Here is a 16931-nt window from a genome sequence, read left to right as displayed (position 1 = left end):
TGTTGTTTGAAACAATATAGTAAAAGCATTTGAGTCGGATGATGTTTGTCTTCCTGCGGATCTCAAATGTTCTGGAGTACAAATATATACATTAATGTAACTCACATCTATAACTTTAAGGCAATATGATATAAATCAGTTCTGTGGGTGAATCTCTCAAAGACCGGTCCAGGACATATTGAACCCCAAAATCAACAACTAAATAAGAATTTACATTTTGCATTAAGAAAAACATTTTTGGACCCTTAAGCATGGTCAGATAATTATCATGACAGTTAAGCACATTTTAAGAGACCTGATTTCAGTCGTCTGCAGTTACTGTGTTTTGCCTTTGCAGACAGAATTGCACTTTTTACCATTAAAATAAGCATTATTTATTCTTATTAAAGTAATGACAATAAGTGGGAAAAATTTGCTTAATTGTCATGAAAAAAATGTCACAATGCAAAACATCTTAGACTTAATTTGTTTTTATACAAAATATTCTCTTTAGTTTTTAGGTTTAAACATGACGTGGACAAGTTTTTGACAGTTTCAGTGAGATGCACCCGTATATACAGTATATGTCAAATGTATGCATGTTTTATAACAACACAAAGATCATTTTATTGTGTTTAAAACTCTTGTAAAGTTCTAATAAAGTAGGGCTGAACTTTTGTATTAAAGGGACAGTTCACCTATAAATGATAATTCAGTCATTGTTTACTCACCTCAGTGTTGTTATAACTCTATATGACTTACTTTCTTGTTCTGAACACAAAGGGAGAAATGGTGAATAAATGTTGTGCTCAGTGATGTCATACAATGGCAGTTTATGGTGACACCTCTTCAAGCTTCAAAGGAACACAAAAGTATCATTCAGAAGTCTAATTAATTATTCATGAGCTCATGATTGTTATGATAAGATTTGATGAGAAACTGAAATCTGATGTGTTATTTAGTGTAAATGTTCACTGACCGTTGATCTCCTGTGTGTGTTCATGATAGGACACGAGAGCAACAGTTCACACAGACCCCTCACGACATTGGGGCGTTCAAGAGAAAACACGTTTATCTAAACACAGTGATAGTGACAACAGAACACAACTGCACACAAAACAGAGAACAGAACTTACTAAACATGTCTGAAGAGTTTGTAGTCCAAGAATTGATGCATTTCTATGCCCAGCCTTATTTTATAGAGAGTTTTTGGACCGGTGCCAGTTCACAGAGGACAGAGTTACCCGCACGATGCCGAAAATAGAAAACAAGTGATGGATAGAATGTCCCGTCACTCGTCACCGCTGGTTAGGACAAAACCTCTGATTATTATAGATAATATCCCTTTTATCACGTGTCGTTTGCCGTCAGGTTAGGACACAGTGTAACTGTGGCATCCTGTAGCTCCTCTATATTTCTGATTGATTTATGAGTAATCCATTAAATAAAATAAGGCTGGGCATAGAAATGCATCAATTCTTGGACTACAAACTCTTCAGACATGTTTAGTAAGTTCTGTTCTGTGTTTTGTGTGCAGTTGTGTTCTGTTGTCACTATCACTGTGTTTAGATAAACGTATTTTCTCTTGAACGCCCCAATGTCGTGAGGGGTGTGTGAACTGTTGCTCTCGTGTCCTATCATGAACACACACAGGAGATCAACGGTCAGTGAACATTTACACTAAATAACACATCAGATTTCAGTTTCTCATCAAATCTTATCATAACAATCATGAGTCTCATGAATAATTAATTAGACTTCTGAATGATACTTTTGTGTTCTTTTGAAGCTTGAAGAGGTGTCACCATAAAATGCCATTGTATGACATCACTGAGCACAACATTTATTCACCATTTCTCCCTTTGTGTTCAGAACAAGAAAGTAAGTCATATAGAGTTATAACAACACTGAGGTGAGTAAACAATGACTGAATTATCATTTATAGGTGAACTGTCCCTTTAAATGAAAGTCGTCCATGTTTAGTTTTCTGTTTTGCAGAGTCTGAATGCAAACTTTTATTCTGAGTTTGTTGTTTTGGTGTGTTTGCGCCAATGAGAGCATCATCACACTTTTTTATTGTCTAAATGTGGATTTTCATCTTGTGTATCTCGACGCATCAGTTGGACATTAGCAGTAGATCATTTCTCCTTTCTCTGGTGAAAGAGGGATGTTCAAAAGGAATGAAGCCAGCGATTCATGCTATATATTTACACGTATACACAAGTGTCAAAGGAACAAATACCTCCTGACGGGATGCCTCCTGCTTTTTTCATTTCAACTGTTCCTCCGACGGCTTGGAAATCTCGGATCTTTGTCTGTTTATTTCATGTTTGTGCGTTCGGTTGTGTTGTGTGTTGATGTTCAGGGCTCATGGCTTTTCAAACGACAGGTTCTTTCACAATAATGGCCTTAAATATTCACCATCCTCAAACCGTCCACCCCTGGGTTTCTTCAGGAAGTCACATATCAAAGACCCTTGAATATCTGCAGATATATTTATGGATGTCTTCTATTTATAAAGTATAAAATGATTGTAGGTAGTGCCAATATTTTAAAGTAATTTTAATTTCATGTACAAGTATGAAGATGTTATTTTATATTCATTAACTCTTCGTGAGACATTTTGAAAGTAACAGGCAGTTATTTTGTTATCACAGTAAATGTACTGAATAATGTCATTGACAAAGATTCTGAATAAAATAATCTGGAAATAAATGTTTTGTTTTTCTTTGCACACAGGCTCATTTTAACTTTATTATTGACTACAACAGATGTTACAAATTTTGTATTGCATAATTTAAGTATTATAAAATAATACGGTTCTTTTAATGCCAATGTGCACAAAAGTGTTGTTCAGTGCACATGCTACATGCATACTATACATACTACACATGCTACATGCATACTACACATGCTACATGCATACTATACATACTACACATGTTACATGCATACTATACATGCATACTACACATGCTACACGCATACTACACATGTTACATGCATACTATACATGCATACTACACATGCTACACATGCATACTACACATGCTACATGCATACTATACATGCATACTACACATGCTACATGCATACTACACATGTTACATGCATACTATACATGCATACTACACATGCTACACGCATACTATACATACTACACATGTTACATGCATACTATACATGCATACTACACATGCTACATGCATACTACACATGTTACATGCATACTATACATGCATACTACACATGCTACACGCATACTACACGTTACATGCATACTATACATGCATACTACACATGCTACACATGCATACTACACATGCTACACGCATACTATACATACTACACATGTTACATGCATACTATACATGCATACTACACATGCTACATGCATACTACACATGTTACATGCATACTATACATGCATACTACACATGCTACACGCATACTATACATACTATACATGTTACATGCATACTATACATGCATACTACACATGCTACATGCATACTACACATGCTACACATGCATACTACATATGCTACACGCATACTATACATACTACACATGCTACATGCATACTACACATGCACACTACACATGCTACATGCACACTACACATGCTACATGCATACTACACATGCTACACATGCATACTACATATGCTACACGCATACTATACATACTACACATGCTACATGCATACTACACATGCACACTACACATGCTACATGCACACTACACATGCTACATGCATACTACACATGCACACTACACATGCTACATGCACACTACACATGCTACATGCATACTACACATGCTACATGCACACTACACATGCTACATTCATACTACACATGCATACTACACATGCTACATGCACACTACACATGCTACATGCATAGTACACATGCTACATCACCACAAGGTAAGCACAATTTATTCAGTGTTTTACATTTCTACTGTTAAACTTTGTTTATGTACTAACATTTTGCTACATTTTATTTGTTAATGAACAAATGCAATATACTAGAACACATTCTAGTTAAAGGAGCTACACTTGAGTTCACATCCTCCCCAAACTATTGTTTAATAAATGGTTTAATAATTATGCAGTAACGGATGCCCACACTTTATGTTTGTAAAATTGCGTTTGAGTTTTATTGTATGTTTGTGTAAAGTATTATAGTAACAATCTGTCTGCATGACTTTGTTGGATTTGTTTTTTAAATGACATCTTGAAATCAGCCAAACCGAGTTGCTGTTCTGAGTACTAATAACTTATTTGTTTGGAGTCCGATATGTCTAAAAATCATATTTTGTCTGGCAGTGTGAACAAAAGCCTTTGTGCATCCTTCAGTATGACACATATTTGTCATCATGAGGCCTTGTTGATATATACGAATATAGAATTGGACCAGTCAACTACTATCAGCATCCAGTCGTTAAATAAAGCCCTCGATGACGTCTTTGATGCCTCTGTCTTTATTATAGCAATAAACATGGGTAAATTGGAAAATTTGGACTTTGCCTGAAGTTAAAGTCTGACTGGTCTCGCGTAGCCGGACCGATGACTGCAGTATAGTTCTGGAGTCTATAGCCGCTTCAATTGGTCAAGAACTGCCCATTTAGACCATTGTGAAGCGACCAATCACAGTCAGTTTTGTTGTTACGGGGTGTTTAGGGGTGGGGTTATAACTACTAATAAGTTAGTCAGAACTATTTAAACAAAGCAGAAAATGCAGCTCTACTCGTGGACATCAGCTTTACGTTCTGCTACGTGCCTCATACGAAACTCTGAATATCTTTTAAGATTTGATGTCACTAATCTGACAATCTTGGGAAATTTCTATGATTATTTCATCCTCAAAAGCACTCATTCTGTCAACGCGGATCCTCGTGAATGCAACTCGGCTTTCAGGCGGATAGATAAAACGTCCTGTGTTGGCCCACATAAAAGTCGTGCCCGGCTGGCAGAAGTGGCGCATGTTCAGAGGTGGGTAGAGTTGCCAAAAACTGTACTCGGGAAAAAGTACAATTAAATATTACTTAAGTAGAATTAAAAGTACTAATAGAAATAATTACTTGAGTAAGAATGTATCCAATTAAAAGAGTACTCGAGTCACGAATGACAATGTTTGCCTGAGTCACCATTTACTTTCAGTGTATGGTGACTGAGATGGTCAGTCCCTAACTTTCCATCTAACATATTTTGTGTTCCACAGAATACAGGTCACACGGGACAACATGAGGGTAGGGAAATGACACATGTCTGTTCACACTCCAGTTGTCAGTCACGCCATCTGCATTTACACGTTACTAGGATGTTTATGGATTTATACAGTAGGCAGTTTAATCCACCTGTTAAGGATGTTTCCCTGCCTTAATCAGCCCGAAGTAGCAGTGATAGTTTCCAGTACTCCCGCGAGGGCGCAGGGTAAATACAGCTCATGACGGGTCTGGGTATCTCGGCGAGTATTGCCGCTGACTATCACACCTGGAGTCGTGAGTTTGAATCCAGGGCGTGCTGAGTGACTCCAGTCAGGTCTCCTTAGCAACCAAATTGGCCCGGTTGCTAGGGAGGGTAGAGTCACATGGGGTAACCTCCTCGTGGTCACTATAATGTGGTTCTCGCTCTCGGTGGGGCGTGTGGCGAGTTGTGCGTGGATGCCGCGGAGAATAGCGTGAAGCCTCCACACGCACTACGTCTCCACGGTAACCCACTCAACAAGTCACGTGATAAGATGCGCGGATTGACGGTCTCAGATGCGGAGGCAACTGAGATTCGTCCTCCGACACCCGGATTGAGGCGAGTCACTACGCCACCATGAGGACTTAAAATCACATTGGGAATTGGGCGTTCCAAATTGGGAGAAAACCCCCATCCCAAAATGGTGTGGTATGGTAATGCTCATGATAAATCCCGTTCAATAATTAATTATTAACGCATTAATTAAAATTAAACCCCGTAATGTAACGACAGGAACGTCGCCTGTTGTAACGAAGTAAAAGTTAAAAAAAATCATTAGAAATTTACTTGAGTGAGAGTAAAAGTACTCTAAAAGTAATTCCCCCCCAAAATTACTCTAAGTAAATGTAACCGAGTAAATGTAGCGTGTTACTACCCACCTCTGTGCATGATGACCTTGTAAAACCATTATCGGTTTCACCGCAGGTCATTCTGGGAGACTGTGGGGGATCAGAGTGTTTGTATTTATGATTTCATGACTAGCGAGAAGAAAACCTCAAACGTTGAGGTCACTGTAGTGCTGCATAAAGCAAACGCTTCCTAACGAACCTGTTAGATGAGTTTGCCCTTTTCTTATAAGAACTAAACTGGCTTTAGCATGTCAAAGACTCTCTTGGGATTTCTTTATTGCCTGACTTCGTCTTTCCTCTTGCTTTCCGCCTTGTCCTCTTCTTCCTCATTCGCCTCTTGGTCATCCTCCACCTCTGATGTGTTGCTGGTTGCTACATAAATCCTCACATCATCCAGATCAATGATCAATGTAGAATTAAAAGCTCTTTGGAAATCCTCGATGAAGCCCAGATCGGAGGCGTAGCGGACTTTATTAGCCCAGACGAGAGTCGTTCCCGGCGTGCAGAAGTAACGCATGGTGACTAGCAGCTCAGACAAGTAGCTGTGGTGGTAGACCACATCCGTTGCCAACACATAATCATAATGGTGTGTAGCTTTGGGAAAGTCCTCCTCTAGCTTGTGACCCCAGTATAGTTCCTTCACCAGTGGCTCGTGTCTCCGGCGCCCTCTTGTGTTCCTGTTGATGTTGCATGTCAGGTTACTCAGAATCTCGGGTAAATCCGTGGCGGTTAGTTTGGCACCTAAAGAGCAGTTTTACTGATGATCTTGCAAGATACAAATATGTAAACATTTTAAACCGAAAGGCTCCGTCACATTTAACCTGATCACTTCCGGAGTTGTAGCACGTTTTAGCACGTGGGGGTCACTCTTGAACGATTTAGCTGTCACACCATCTAATTAGCTTAAATATGGGACACAAAAGTGGAGTGGTGGTGGCGTAGTGGGCTAAAGCACATAACTGGTAACTGGTAATCAGGAGGTTGCTGGTTTGATCCCCACAGTCACCACCATTGTGTCCTTGAGTAAGACACTTAACTCCAGGTTGCTCTGGGGGGGATTGTCCCTGTAATAAGTGCACTGTAAGTCACTTTGGATAAAAGCATCTGCCAAATGCATAAATGTAAATGTAAATCGACGTCCCGTATTTTACAGGACGGGTGGCAACCCTAGAATGAAGGTATGAAGTACCGCCCACACAGAGGTGCCACACCAAGCAACTTCCTATTGGCCAAACTTGAACCCCACGTGACAAGTTCCTTCGCCACCGTAAGTCTTAAGCTGCGTTCACACTGCCGGCGACATCGCGTGACAGCGACTCCATCCCATTCATTTTCAATGAGAGCACAACGACTTCCAGCGACACGAGCTGTCGCGACCGTTGGCGACTAGATGTGGGCGTGTCCAGCGACGCGACAAAGTTGAGACAAGTTCAACTTTATTCAAATGAAGAGCGACTAACGGAAGCGACAGCAAATAGGAGAGAAGATGGGAGAGCTCACGTGATCCTTCTCTCTCTCTCTCTCTCTCTCTCTCTCTCTCTCTCTCTCTCTCTCTCTCTCTCTCTCTCTCTCTCAGCTCCTGCAGTAACGGAAAGATGGATGAAAGGCTAATTCTTGCTGTTAGCAATGTTCCAGTGCTCTATGATATGGATATGGTATAGCCAGCCGCAGCTCTTGCTCCAGCCGGTGGTACTCGCCGTGCTGACTCCGAGATTTAATGGTTTTGTGGACCCAGACAGACCGGCGTTTGCGTTTTATATTTAGTCTTTTCCCTCCAATATGTTTGTTTTTAGCGCCAAGAAAACTGATTCGCTGTCAACAGCAATGGAATGACATCCGTGAATGTCATTTATAAACGTTACTAGGCAACAAGTAGTGGGAACACCCACTAGCGACTTCACCGCCAGCCACTTTAAGCTGTTGACAGCAAATCCCTTTTCTTGGCGCTAAAAGCAACATTTTGGAGGGAAAAGACTAAATATAAATGGAATCAGTGCATAAAATGCTTTATATCAAAGATGAATGAGAAACAAGGCGTGCTGTTTGCCATAGCGGCGGTTTATCTGCGCCGAAAACGTAAACGACGGTCTGTCTGCGTCCACAAAACCATTAAATCTCGGAGTCAGCACGGCGAGTACCACCGGCTGGTGCAAGAGCTGCGGCTGGATATACCATATCCATATCATAGAGCACTGGAACATTGCTAACAGCAAGAATTAGCCTTTCATCCATCTTTCCGTTACTGCAGGAGCTGAGAGAGAGAGAGAAGGATCACGTGAGCTCTCCCGTCTTCTCTCCTATTGGCTGTCGCTTCCGTTAGTCGCTCTTCATTTGAATAAAGTTGAACTTGTCTCAACTTTGTCGCATCGCTGGACACGCCCACATCTAGTCGCCAACGGTCGCGACAGCTCGTGTCGCCGGAAGTCGCTGTGCTCTCATTGAACATGAATGGGATGGAGTCGCTGTCGCACGCGATGTCGCTGCCAGTGTGTACGCAGCTTTATAAGGCAAAATTCCGATCGCACAGGTTCTCATTGAGATGACATTGCGGTGCAATGGTAAATGTGACCAAGCCATAAGAGTTTCCCAACACTTCTCCTAAAGGCACACCTATGGTACACATAATGGACGTCTCCCTGAACTTACACCTCCATTTGAGATCTTTGATGCCATGGAATGAATGTGTCTCGAGTTGTTCCTGACAGGCTGCTCAGGATTAGGTATGGGGGCGTGGTTACGGAATCTGCTGCCTGCCAGGAACAAACCCTGGGACCATTGTACAACTGCAGATCTTTGAGTACTCCATTAATGAGCTAATGAGTTCAAGTGTGTTAGATTAACCTGTTGATGAACGCCCCTTTTTGAGCACAAACCAAGAATATGACCTGAACTGAAATGGTTGTATTTAAGGGGACCCTTTGGAGTTTGGACACAGGTGTAGTGTCGTTTGAAAGAGACACTTTGGACTTTATTTCCCAAGTGTCAGAATTAATATTTGTTGTTATTTATTAAAGTTAGAGAAGCTGAAGTTTATAGTAATGGACATATTTTGCGCTGAACATGTTTTTATAATGTAAATAAACAATAATAAAAGTGTCAAGACACCCCAGAAATACAATGTTCTCAAAGTCACGTCTAAAGAAGTTTGATATCGCATGTTTCCATAATAAAAGTCATGTTTTGATATCGCATGTTTCCATAATAAAAGTCCCATTTTGATATCGCATGTTTCCATAATAAAAGTCCCGTTTTGATATCGCATGTTTCCATAATAAAAGTACCGTTTTGATATCGCATGTTTTCATAATAAAAGTCCCGTTTTGATATCGCATGTTTTCATAATAAAAGTCCCGTTTTGATATCGCATGTTTTCATAATAAAAGTCCCGTTTTGATATCGCGTGTTTTCATAATAAAAGTCCCGTTTTGATATTGCATGTTTTCATAATAAAAGTCCCGTTTTGATATCGCATGTTTTCATAATAAAAGTCCCGTTTTGATATCGCATATTTTCATAATAAAAGTCCTGTTTGCATGTTTTCATAATAAATGTCCCGTTTTGATATCGCATGTTTTCATAATAAAAGTCCCGTTTTGATATCGCATGTTTTCATAATAAAAGTCCCGTTTTGATATTTGTATGTTTTTATAATAAGTCCCGGTTTGATATTGCATGTTTTCATAATAAATCTCCTGTTTTGATACCGCATGTTTTCATAATAAAAGTCCCGTTTTGACATTGCATGTTTTCATAATAAAAGTCCCGTTTTGATATCGCATGTTTTCATAATAAAAGTCCCGTTTTTATATCACATGTTTTCATAATAAAAGTCCCGTTTTCGTTTGTACTCCTGCACAAATAACTCAATTACTGTTTCTGGAGGATTACTATCGTGAAACAGAGATCGGATATCAATGTTGAACCCTTAGAAAAGATGTATAATCTGTTAACATTAATTACATTTCTAGACGGTAAACTATATATTAAATGTAAGCAGAGTGACGTCACCACCGCGTGCGGGCAATTGCGTATCAGCAGGTTAAACAGTATGCCTCCAAGAACAGGGTTGGGAAACACTACCTTAAGGATTGTCGTAACACACAGACTTACCCAACAGTGTGGCTACTACTGAAAGTAAACCGGTTCCAGCTCCAAGTTCAAGTACAGATTTGTCGAGTAAATTAATCTGTCGCCGGCCCTGTGGCATCTCCAAGAATCGACAAAGTGCAAGAGCCTATATGAAAGGAGACACATTACATAATTATCTCATTGGATGAATTAATTAATTGATTGCACAATTCCTGTCCATTCTTAAATCTAACAGTATCTGCAGTATGTGCTTTCAATTACAGTTCCAGTAATGCCACATTAAACTCACCGCTGGCCATATGGTAGCACCATATGAGTCGATGGACTCCTGAATTACGATTTTCTGTCCTAGAAAGTGGTGAATCTCTTTCTCGATGCTGTAGTAAATAGTGGGTACCCACGATCTCTTGAAGTCCTGTTGTTTACCATTCTCTGAGCTACTGTCCTCTGTAAGAACAAAACAACTGCACATGTCCCACTGTAAATTCATTGTTTATTTGTAATGGGGGCCGAGCACCAATGGGGCATAGTGTAATTGTATTATTTTAAAGTTGGCACACTAATTTGGGGTGGTCTGAAAAGTCACTATGCCAATTTTGGGGTCTCCCAGTCAAACTCAATAGCGCCACCATCTCAAAATTATTTAGTATTATTACTTATAACTTTTGAACCATGTGGTCTAGAAATGTAATTCCTTTGCCCTCTGAATCCTTGGCACATGCCAAGATAAATGCATACCCGCACAAAACTTTGGAAACCAATTGGATTTTCGATTCTTTTTTTTTTTGTTTTCTCCCCTTTTTCTCCCCAATTTGGAATTCCCAATGTACACAAAGTCCTCATGTGGCTCAATCCGGGTGGCGGTTGCATCCGAGACGTCAACCTGCGCATCTTGACACGTGGCTTGTTACCGCGGCATCCACACACAACTCGCCATGCGCCCCACCAAGAGCGAGAACCACATTATAGTGACCATGAGGAAGTTACCCCATGTGACTACCTTCCCTAGCAACCGGGCCAATTTGGTTGCTAAGGAGACCTGACTGGAGTCACTCAGCACGCCCTGGATTCAAACTCACGACTCCAGGTGTGATAGTCAGCGTCAATACTCGCTGAGATACTCAGACCCTCCCTAGCAACCGGGGCAATTTGGTTGCTAAGGAGACCTGACTGGAGTCACTCTCACGACTCCAGGTGTGAAAGTCAGCGTCAATACTCGCTGAGATACCCCGACCCTCCCTAGCTACCGGGCCAATTTGGTTGCTAAGGAGACCTGACTGGAGTCACTCAGCACACCCTGGATTCAAACTCACGACTGCAGGTGTGATAGTCAGCGTCAATACTCGCTGAGATACTCAGACCCTCCCTAGCAACCGGGGCAATTTGGTTGCTAAGGAGACCTGACTGGAGTCACTCTCACGACTCCAGGTGTGAAAGTCAGCGTCAATACTCGCTGAGATACCCCGACCCTCCCTAGCTACCGGGCCAATTTGGTTGCTAAGGAGACCTGACTGGAGTCACTCAGCACACCATGGATTCAAACTCACGACTCAAGGTGTGAAAGTCAGCGTCAATACTTGCTGAGATACTCAGACCCTCCCTAGCAACCGGGCCAATTTGGTTGCTAAGTAGACCTGACTGGAGTCACTCAGCACACCCTGGATTCAAACTCATGACTCCAGGTGTGAAAGTCAGCGTCAATACTTGCTGAGATACCAGACCCTTCCTAGCAACCGGGGCAATGTGGTTGCTGGATTTTTGATTCTTAAATAAATGTTTTGGTCATTCTTATTTGATGGTGTCTCTTTCCAGTGCTTGATCACGTAATTGCTGCTTAATGCTATAGTTATAATTGGAATTACTGACCTGATTTCTGTTCTGAAAGTGATTCATCTGTTGAATCCATCTCAGTGAAGCTCTCAGCATCTTCACACTCCTCAGTTTCAGCTTCACAGTTTGTATAGTCTTCCTCCTCCTCTTCCTCTTTGATGTTGTTCAGATCTTCTGACTTTAATGCTTCCACCTGATTTTGCATATAACCTTGCCCCGTTACCAAGGCTTCTCGCTGTGCATGATCTTGAATCTCCTCTATAAATGTTTGATCCGTCAGAAGTTCCCTTGGCATGAATGATCCATTTTCCAACATCTTTAGCGTCTGTATTTCCTCACAATTGTTCTCTAGATTAATAACCTCAGTTTCCTGTCTCATCTCGCCAGACGTTTGATTTGACTCGTCCTTGACAACCATCTCCACCTTGTTCTCTTGCATCATGACCTCCTCGGTTACTTCTGACATCAATAGTCCACTCTCTTCTTTCATGGTGGCAGAATAAATCTTCACCTCTCCGTTGTCTTCCAGCAGGGTGGTGTGGAAGGCTTTTTTGAAGTTATCTGTAAACACCAGATCGGATTGAAAACGGATCTTGTTGGCCCAGATGAGGGTTGTGCCCGGCTGGCAGAAGTGCTGCATGGTGACCAGTAATTCTGCGAGGAAGTCGTGATGATACACCACATCAGCTGCCACTACATAGTCATATTTGTAGACCGAACGAGAGAAGGTCTTCTCAAGGTCATGACCCCACGAGAGCGCCGCCACTTGAGGTGTGTATCTGCAGCGACCCCTTGTGTTTCTCGACAGGTTGCATCTCAGGTTCCCTAGGATCTCAGGCAGGTCCGTTGCCGTCACCCAGGCGCCTGGTGATGATTATGCACTTTGAAAGGATGACACAACCATATATATTGTGAACAACAAGCCGTAGAGTCTTTAGTACTACTGACCCAATAGACAGGCCACAATGGACACAAGACCAGTGCCGGCTCCGATCTCCAGCACCGCCTTCTCGAGAAGATTGACTGTCGCTTGATTAGATTCAAGATAGTGACAAAGAGCCAGTGCCTGTATTTGAATTCAGAAAATACTTTATGATGATGAGCAGTCTCCAACAAATGCACAGATGATTAAAAGTGAAGTGTAACCGTAGACCCAAAAACGATGGTAAAAATGACAATTTTTAACAGAATAATTAATGCAAGTGCGTTTATAAAAATATAACCTTTACATTTTTGCCTTTTTTAGACTCTCCAAAAATTGGCCCCATTGTAAGTTTCTCTGTCCGCTTAAGTTCCGCGTTTCCACTATCGGGCAAATGAGGGCGTGCCAGGGCCAATTGTGTTCCCACTGTCACTTCTGGGGCTTCATCATGCCTACTCGGGGCTTTCTTGGGGCCAGTGGCCTTTGGCCCATCGTTTTACCCTCGGGCCAAACAAGGCCAACTGGGGATTGAGGCGGAGTCGATATGAAAGGTTGAGTTTGGTCAAACTTGTCAGGTTGTGGATCCAGTGCCCAACGGTACAGGTTGGTGAAAAATGTCCAAATGTGGGCACAATCCGTTTAAACCCGCATTGTACAAAGCAGTGCCTCAAGAAAGAACTTGAAGGTTCGAGATCATGGATGGCGTATGGGGACATCGTCCCAGTTACAGTCAGTGAGTTGTCAACGCTAACTTGCTAGCTTGCTAATGTTTACAAACAATATAAATTCAATATTCTAGATAACATGATACCTCAGGGGGTGGTCTGGGAAGAGAAGCCGTTTTGTGGCCCGTTCTGCATAAGACGGCGGCTCATTTCAGCTTAGGTCCGGTTCTCCCTTTGGCCAGTCCGCCCTTGATCGGCCCCAAAGTGCGTCGGCCCACCGGGAAAATGCCAGATTACCAATCCAGTCCTGCTCTGCTTGTTGGTGCGCCTGTGGCTCAGGGTTGGCGGTTCGATTCCCGGCCCACATGACTCCACATGCCGAAGTGTCCTTGGGCAAGACACTGAACCCCAAGTTGCTCCCAATGGCAGACTGGCACCTTGCATGGCAGCTCTGCCACCATTGGTGGGTGAATGAGACGCAGTGAAAAGCACTTTGAATACCGCTAAGGTTAAAAAAGCGCTATATAAGTGCAGAACATTCATCTTAAGCTTCCCTCTTGCTTGTGAAATGGGTGAGATGTGTGACGTTGGCACCTGAATGGCATGTTATGGGCAGGTTTAGAGTTATTGGCTTGATGGAGGGAACGCAGATCGGTTTTGGTCTCATGGCTCGGGGGTCCGAAGCTATTGGCCCTGGCTGGCCATGGATCGCTCTGGCCCAATAGTGGAAAAGGGATTTTTGTTTTATTAAATAAAAGGAGGGACGAGTCGAGATACATTATGCTACAAATGCTGTTGATGACTCTTAACTTGCACTGAATCCAGAATATTCCTTCAACACCCAAATAACAACACACTTCACCTTCAGTAATAAGTCAAATTCTTTCAAATGTGAAATGAATAGATTTGCTCACTGCTGGCCAGATTGTGGCTCCAAATGAGTCGAGTGATTCCCAGACTTTAATCTCATGACCAGCGTAATGGTGAGTCTCTTTCTCAATAGTGGACAGCACACTGGGCTGCCAGTCTTTCTTACACACCACAACTGTATCTCCTAAAACACATAATAAAACACATGCATCAACCTTCAGAGATGGAGAGCTCTATTCACAGTTACGGATGTCTCCGGAGATTGTTTGACGTTCATATATTTGACCAACCGTCTCGTCTTTCTTGGTCTCCGTCTGTATCCTCGTCTTCCCAAGTGCGTACCCTCTCCATATCTTCCCATACAGGACACATACATGGTAAAGCACAAATCGGTTACTCTCTTTCCTCTTGAATGCATGCTTTTGGCTTCAGAATATTCAGATTGTTGTAGTTTCGAGGAGTCATTCTACATGCACAGGTGAGCATTACCTTACTGTTTGTGTCTTGTCCTCTAATCCAGGGAAACTCCTGTGAATGCATCTTTAGCATCGACAGCGCAGTTATAACCCAGCAGCTTCATCACACACTGACAGGTCTAAATTTAGCTTTAGATTCATGAAGCCACGGCGCTCACATCCACAAACAGAGTAAAAAACAGCATGTCTATATGAGGAAAACGGCTGAAGCTTTTGTTGGCACCAAGAGGTCGTTGATGAACTATTGCTCCCTTGAGAAAATCAAGCTCATCCAGAGTGTTGTCTCGCTGCTAACTTGTTATCAAGCGTTTTGATAAACAGATATGTGATATGTAAAGGGATATAACATTAGACTGACTCGAGGGAGTCTGCAGTTCTCCTCCTATAGCGGTCACATGATACGACTTCTATTTGGATCTCTAGAATTCATTCATCTGCGGATATTCATTGCACAAATATTTTACTTTTGGATAAATCTCACGAAACTTTCTAGATCATTTCCAGCTAAAACATTATATATATATAGAATTATAGAATTTGTTTGCAATGACTAAAATATTGACATTCAAGCAGTTTTTATACCTTTATTTATAAATATATAAAATGTTTTATTTTAATGTGTGTGCCCCAAAAGAAGTCACATTGCAGAAAAAAAAAACTATTCAAAAATGGGCTTAAACTAAAAAAAGAAAAAATAACAAAAAAAATATAAATATTTTTTTTATTATTTTAACATATGTGCTTCATTGCCCAAAAAAAAAAAAAAAAAAAAAAAACAATATAATAAAAAATTACTTAATTGTCAAAAAAAGAAAAAAAAAAAAGGCACATTGCAGAAAAAAACTATTAAACAAATGGGCCTAAACTTAAAAAAATTATATATATATGTATATGTACATTTTTAATATGTACATTTTAAATGATATATACGTAATGTTTTGTTTTATTTATTTATAGAATTTGTTTGCAATGACTAATTTATTGACATTTTAGCAGTTTTTCTACCTTTATTTGTCAGTACCATCATGCAAAAACAAACAAACAATATAACAAAAATAAAATGTGCTTAATTGTCAAACAAATTAATAAATCACATTGCAGAAAAAAACTATTCCAAAATGGGCCTAAACTTAAAAATAAATAAAATATATATATATATATATATATATATATATAACAAAAAAATAAATAACATTTTTAATTTTAATGTATGTGCTTCATTGCCCAAAAAACAAAAACAATATAACAAAAAAAAGAAAAGTCACATTGCAGAAAGAAAAAATATTTAAAAAATGGGCCTAAACTTAAAAAAGTATATATATATATTATTAAAAAAATATATACCATAGTGCAAAAAACAAACAAACAATATAACAAAAAATAAAAAGATAAAAATGTTAAATTTAACGTATGTGCTTCATTGCCAAAAAAAAAAAAAATATTCCAAAAATGGGCCTAATCTTTTTATAAATATATATATATATATTTAAAAAAAAAAAGAAATTTTGAATGATATCTACAGAATGTTTTGTTGTGCTGACTTTAAGCTGAATAAGCTTCAATAATTACTTTTTAAATGCATTACGTTAATAAAAAAATAATTGAAAATAATTGGCATGAAAATAATGTCACTTGCAAAAAACAAGAAAGCCCATCTTAAATGATCATAAAACAGACTTCCTTCAAATCTTTAATAAATGTTGTTGGACCCCCTTGAAGCTGATGTTAATTGATCATAATGTCTTTGAGTTACTACATAAATGCATTACAGTGATGAATTTCACAAGAAAATGTGTTTAATTATCATTGTCACATTGCAAAACAATCTGTCCTGAATGATCCTAAACGGGCTTCATTTACATTATACAAAATGTTTAATGTCTCAATGTTTGAGAGATTCACCCTTTTACGATCCGTCTCCATTCCTCTTTATGTGCATGAGCGCAGGCGGGTGGTATGAACGGCACTAAATGGATTCTGCAGAAGGGAAACTCAATA

The 16931-nt window shown here is 40.2% G+C and overlaps 3 protein-coding genes across 8 annotated transcripts in view; 1 reads left to right on the top strand and 2 right to left on the bottom strand.

Annotated features, from left to right (window-relative positions):
• The window catches only part of trmt10c (tRNA methyltransferase 10C, mitochondrial RNase P subunit), a 112564-nt gene that overhangs the window by 67715 nt on the left and 27918 nt on the right, over nt 1-16931 (bottom strand). The gene's annotated exons all lie outside the window — the stretch shown is intronic.
• Nucleotides 1-16931, top strand: part of LOC127643624 (tripeptidyl-peptidase 2-like) — a 72206-nt gene that overhangs the window by 36882 nt on the left and 18393 nt on the right. Inside the window, exon 28 of one of the 3 annotated variants that reach the window (XM_052126413.1) lies at nt 1-706. This exon is cut by the window's left edge and continues 518 nt beyond it. The exons of the other annotated variants lie outside the window; for them this stretch is intronic. The gene's annotated coding sequence lies outside the window, so the exon portion shown is untranslated. Of the gene's footprint in view, nt 707-16931 lie in introns of those variants that run through there. 3 annotated transcript variants of the gene reach the window in all.
• Nucleotides 3796-15143, bottom strand: LOC127643639 (uncharacterized). 2 transcript variants are annotated; one of them, XM_052126436.1, is made up of 8 exons: nt 14947-15143; nt 14748-14810; nt 14502-14641; nt 12949-13066; nt 12037-12864; nt 10460-10617; nt 10192-10315; nt 3796-6822 (listed from the first exon to the last, which is right to left on the bottom strand). In XM_052126436.1, exons 2-8 carry the CDS (start codon nt 14806-14808, stop codon nt 6356-6358), a joined length of 1896 nt encoding a protein of 631 aa, XP_051982396.1. In that variant the 5' UTR covers nt 14809-14810; nt 14947-15143; the 3' UTR covers nt 3796-6355. The 2 variants fall into 2 exon arrangements, with proteins under 2 accessions (XP_051982396.1, XP_051982395.1); XM_052126435.1 differs by lacking the exon at nt 14947-15143 and having other exon boundaries at nt 14748-14921.

The sequence above is a fragment of the Xyrauchen texanus genome, chromosome 5 (assembly GCF_025860055.1).
Source record: "Xyrauchen texanus isolate HMW12.3.18 chromosome 5, RBS_HiC_50CHRs, whole genome shotgun sequence".
In the NCBI taxonomy this organism is placed as follows: domain Eukaryota; kingdom Metazoa; phylum Chordata; class Actinopteri; order Cypriniformes; family Catostomidae; genus Xyrauchen; species Xyrauchen texanus.
The sequence above is the reverse complement of the archived record's forward strand: the minus strand, read 5'-3'. Positions and strand labels throughout refer to the sequence as shown.

What these genes read in the sequence shown, in the direction of transcription:
- LOC127643639 (XM_052126435.1), bottom strand. Translation starts at nt 14,829, where the DNA reads ATGTGTCCTGTATGGGAAGATATGGAGAGGGTACGCACTTGGGAAGAC. An exon ending in GAGCCACAATCTGGCCAGCA is followed by an intron (nt 13,067 to 14,501) that starts GTGAGCAAATCT and finishes ATTCAAATACAG; the next exon opens with GCACTGGCTCTTTGTCACTA. An exon ending in CATTGTGGCCTGTCTATTGG is followed by an intron (nt 12,865 to 12,948) that starts GTCAGTAGTACT and finishes AATCATCACCAG; the next exon opens with GCGCCTGGGTGACGGCAACG.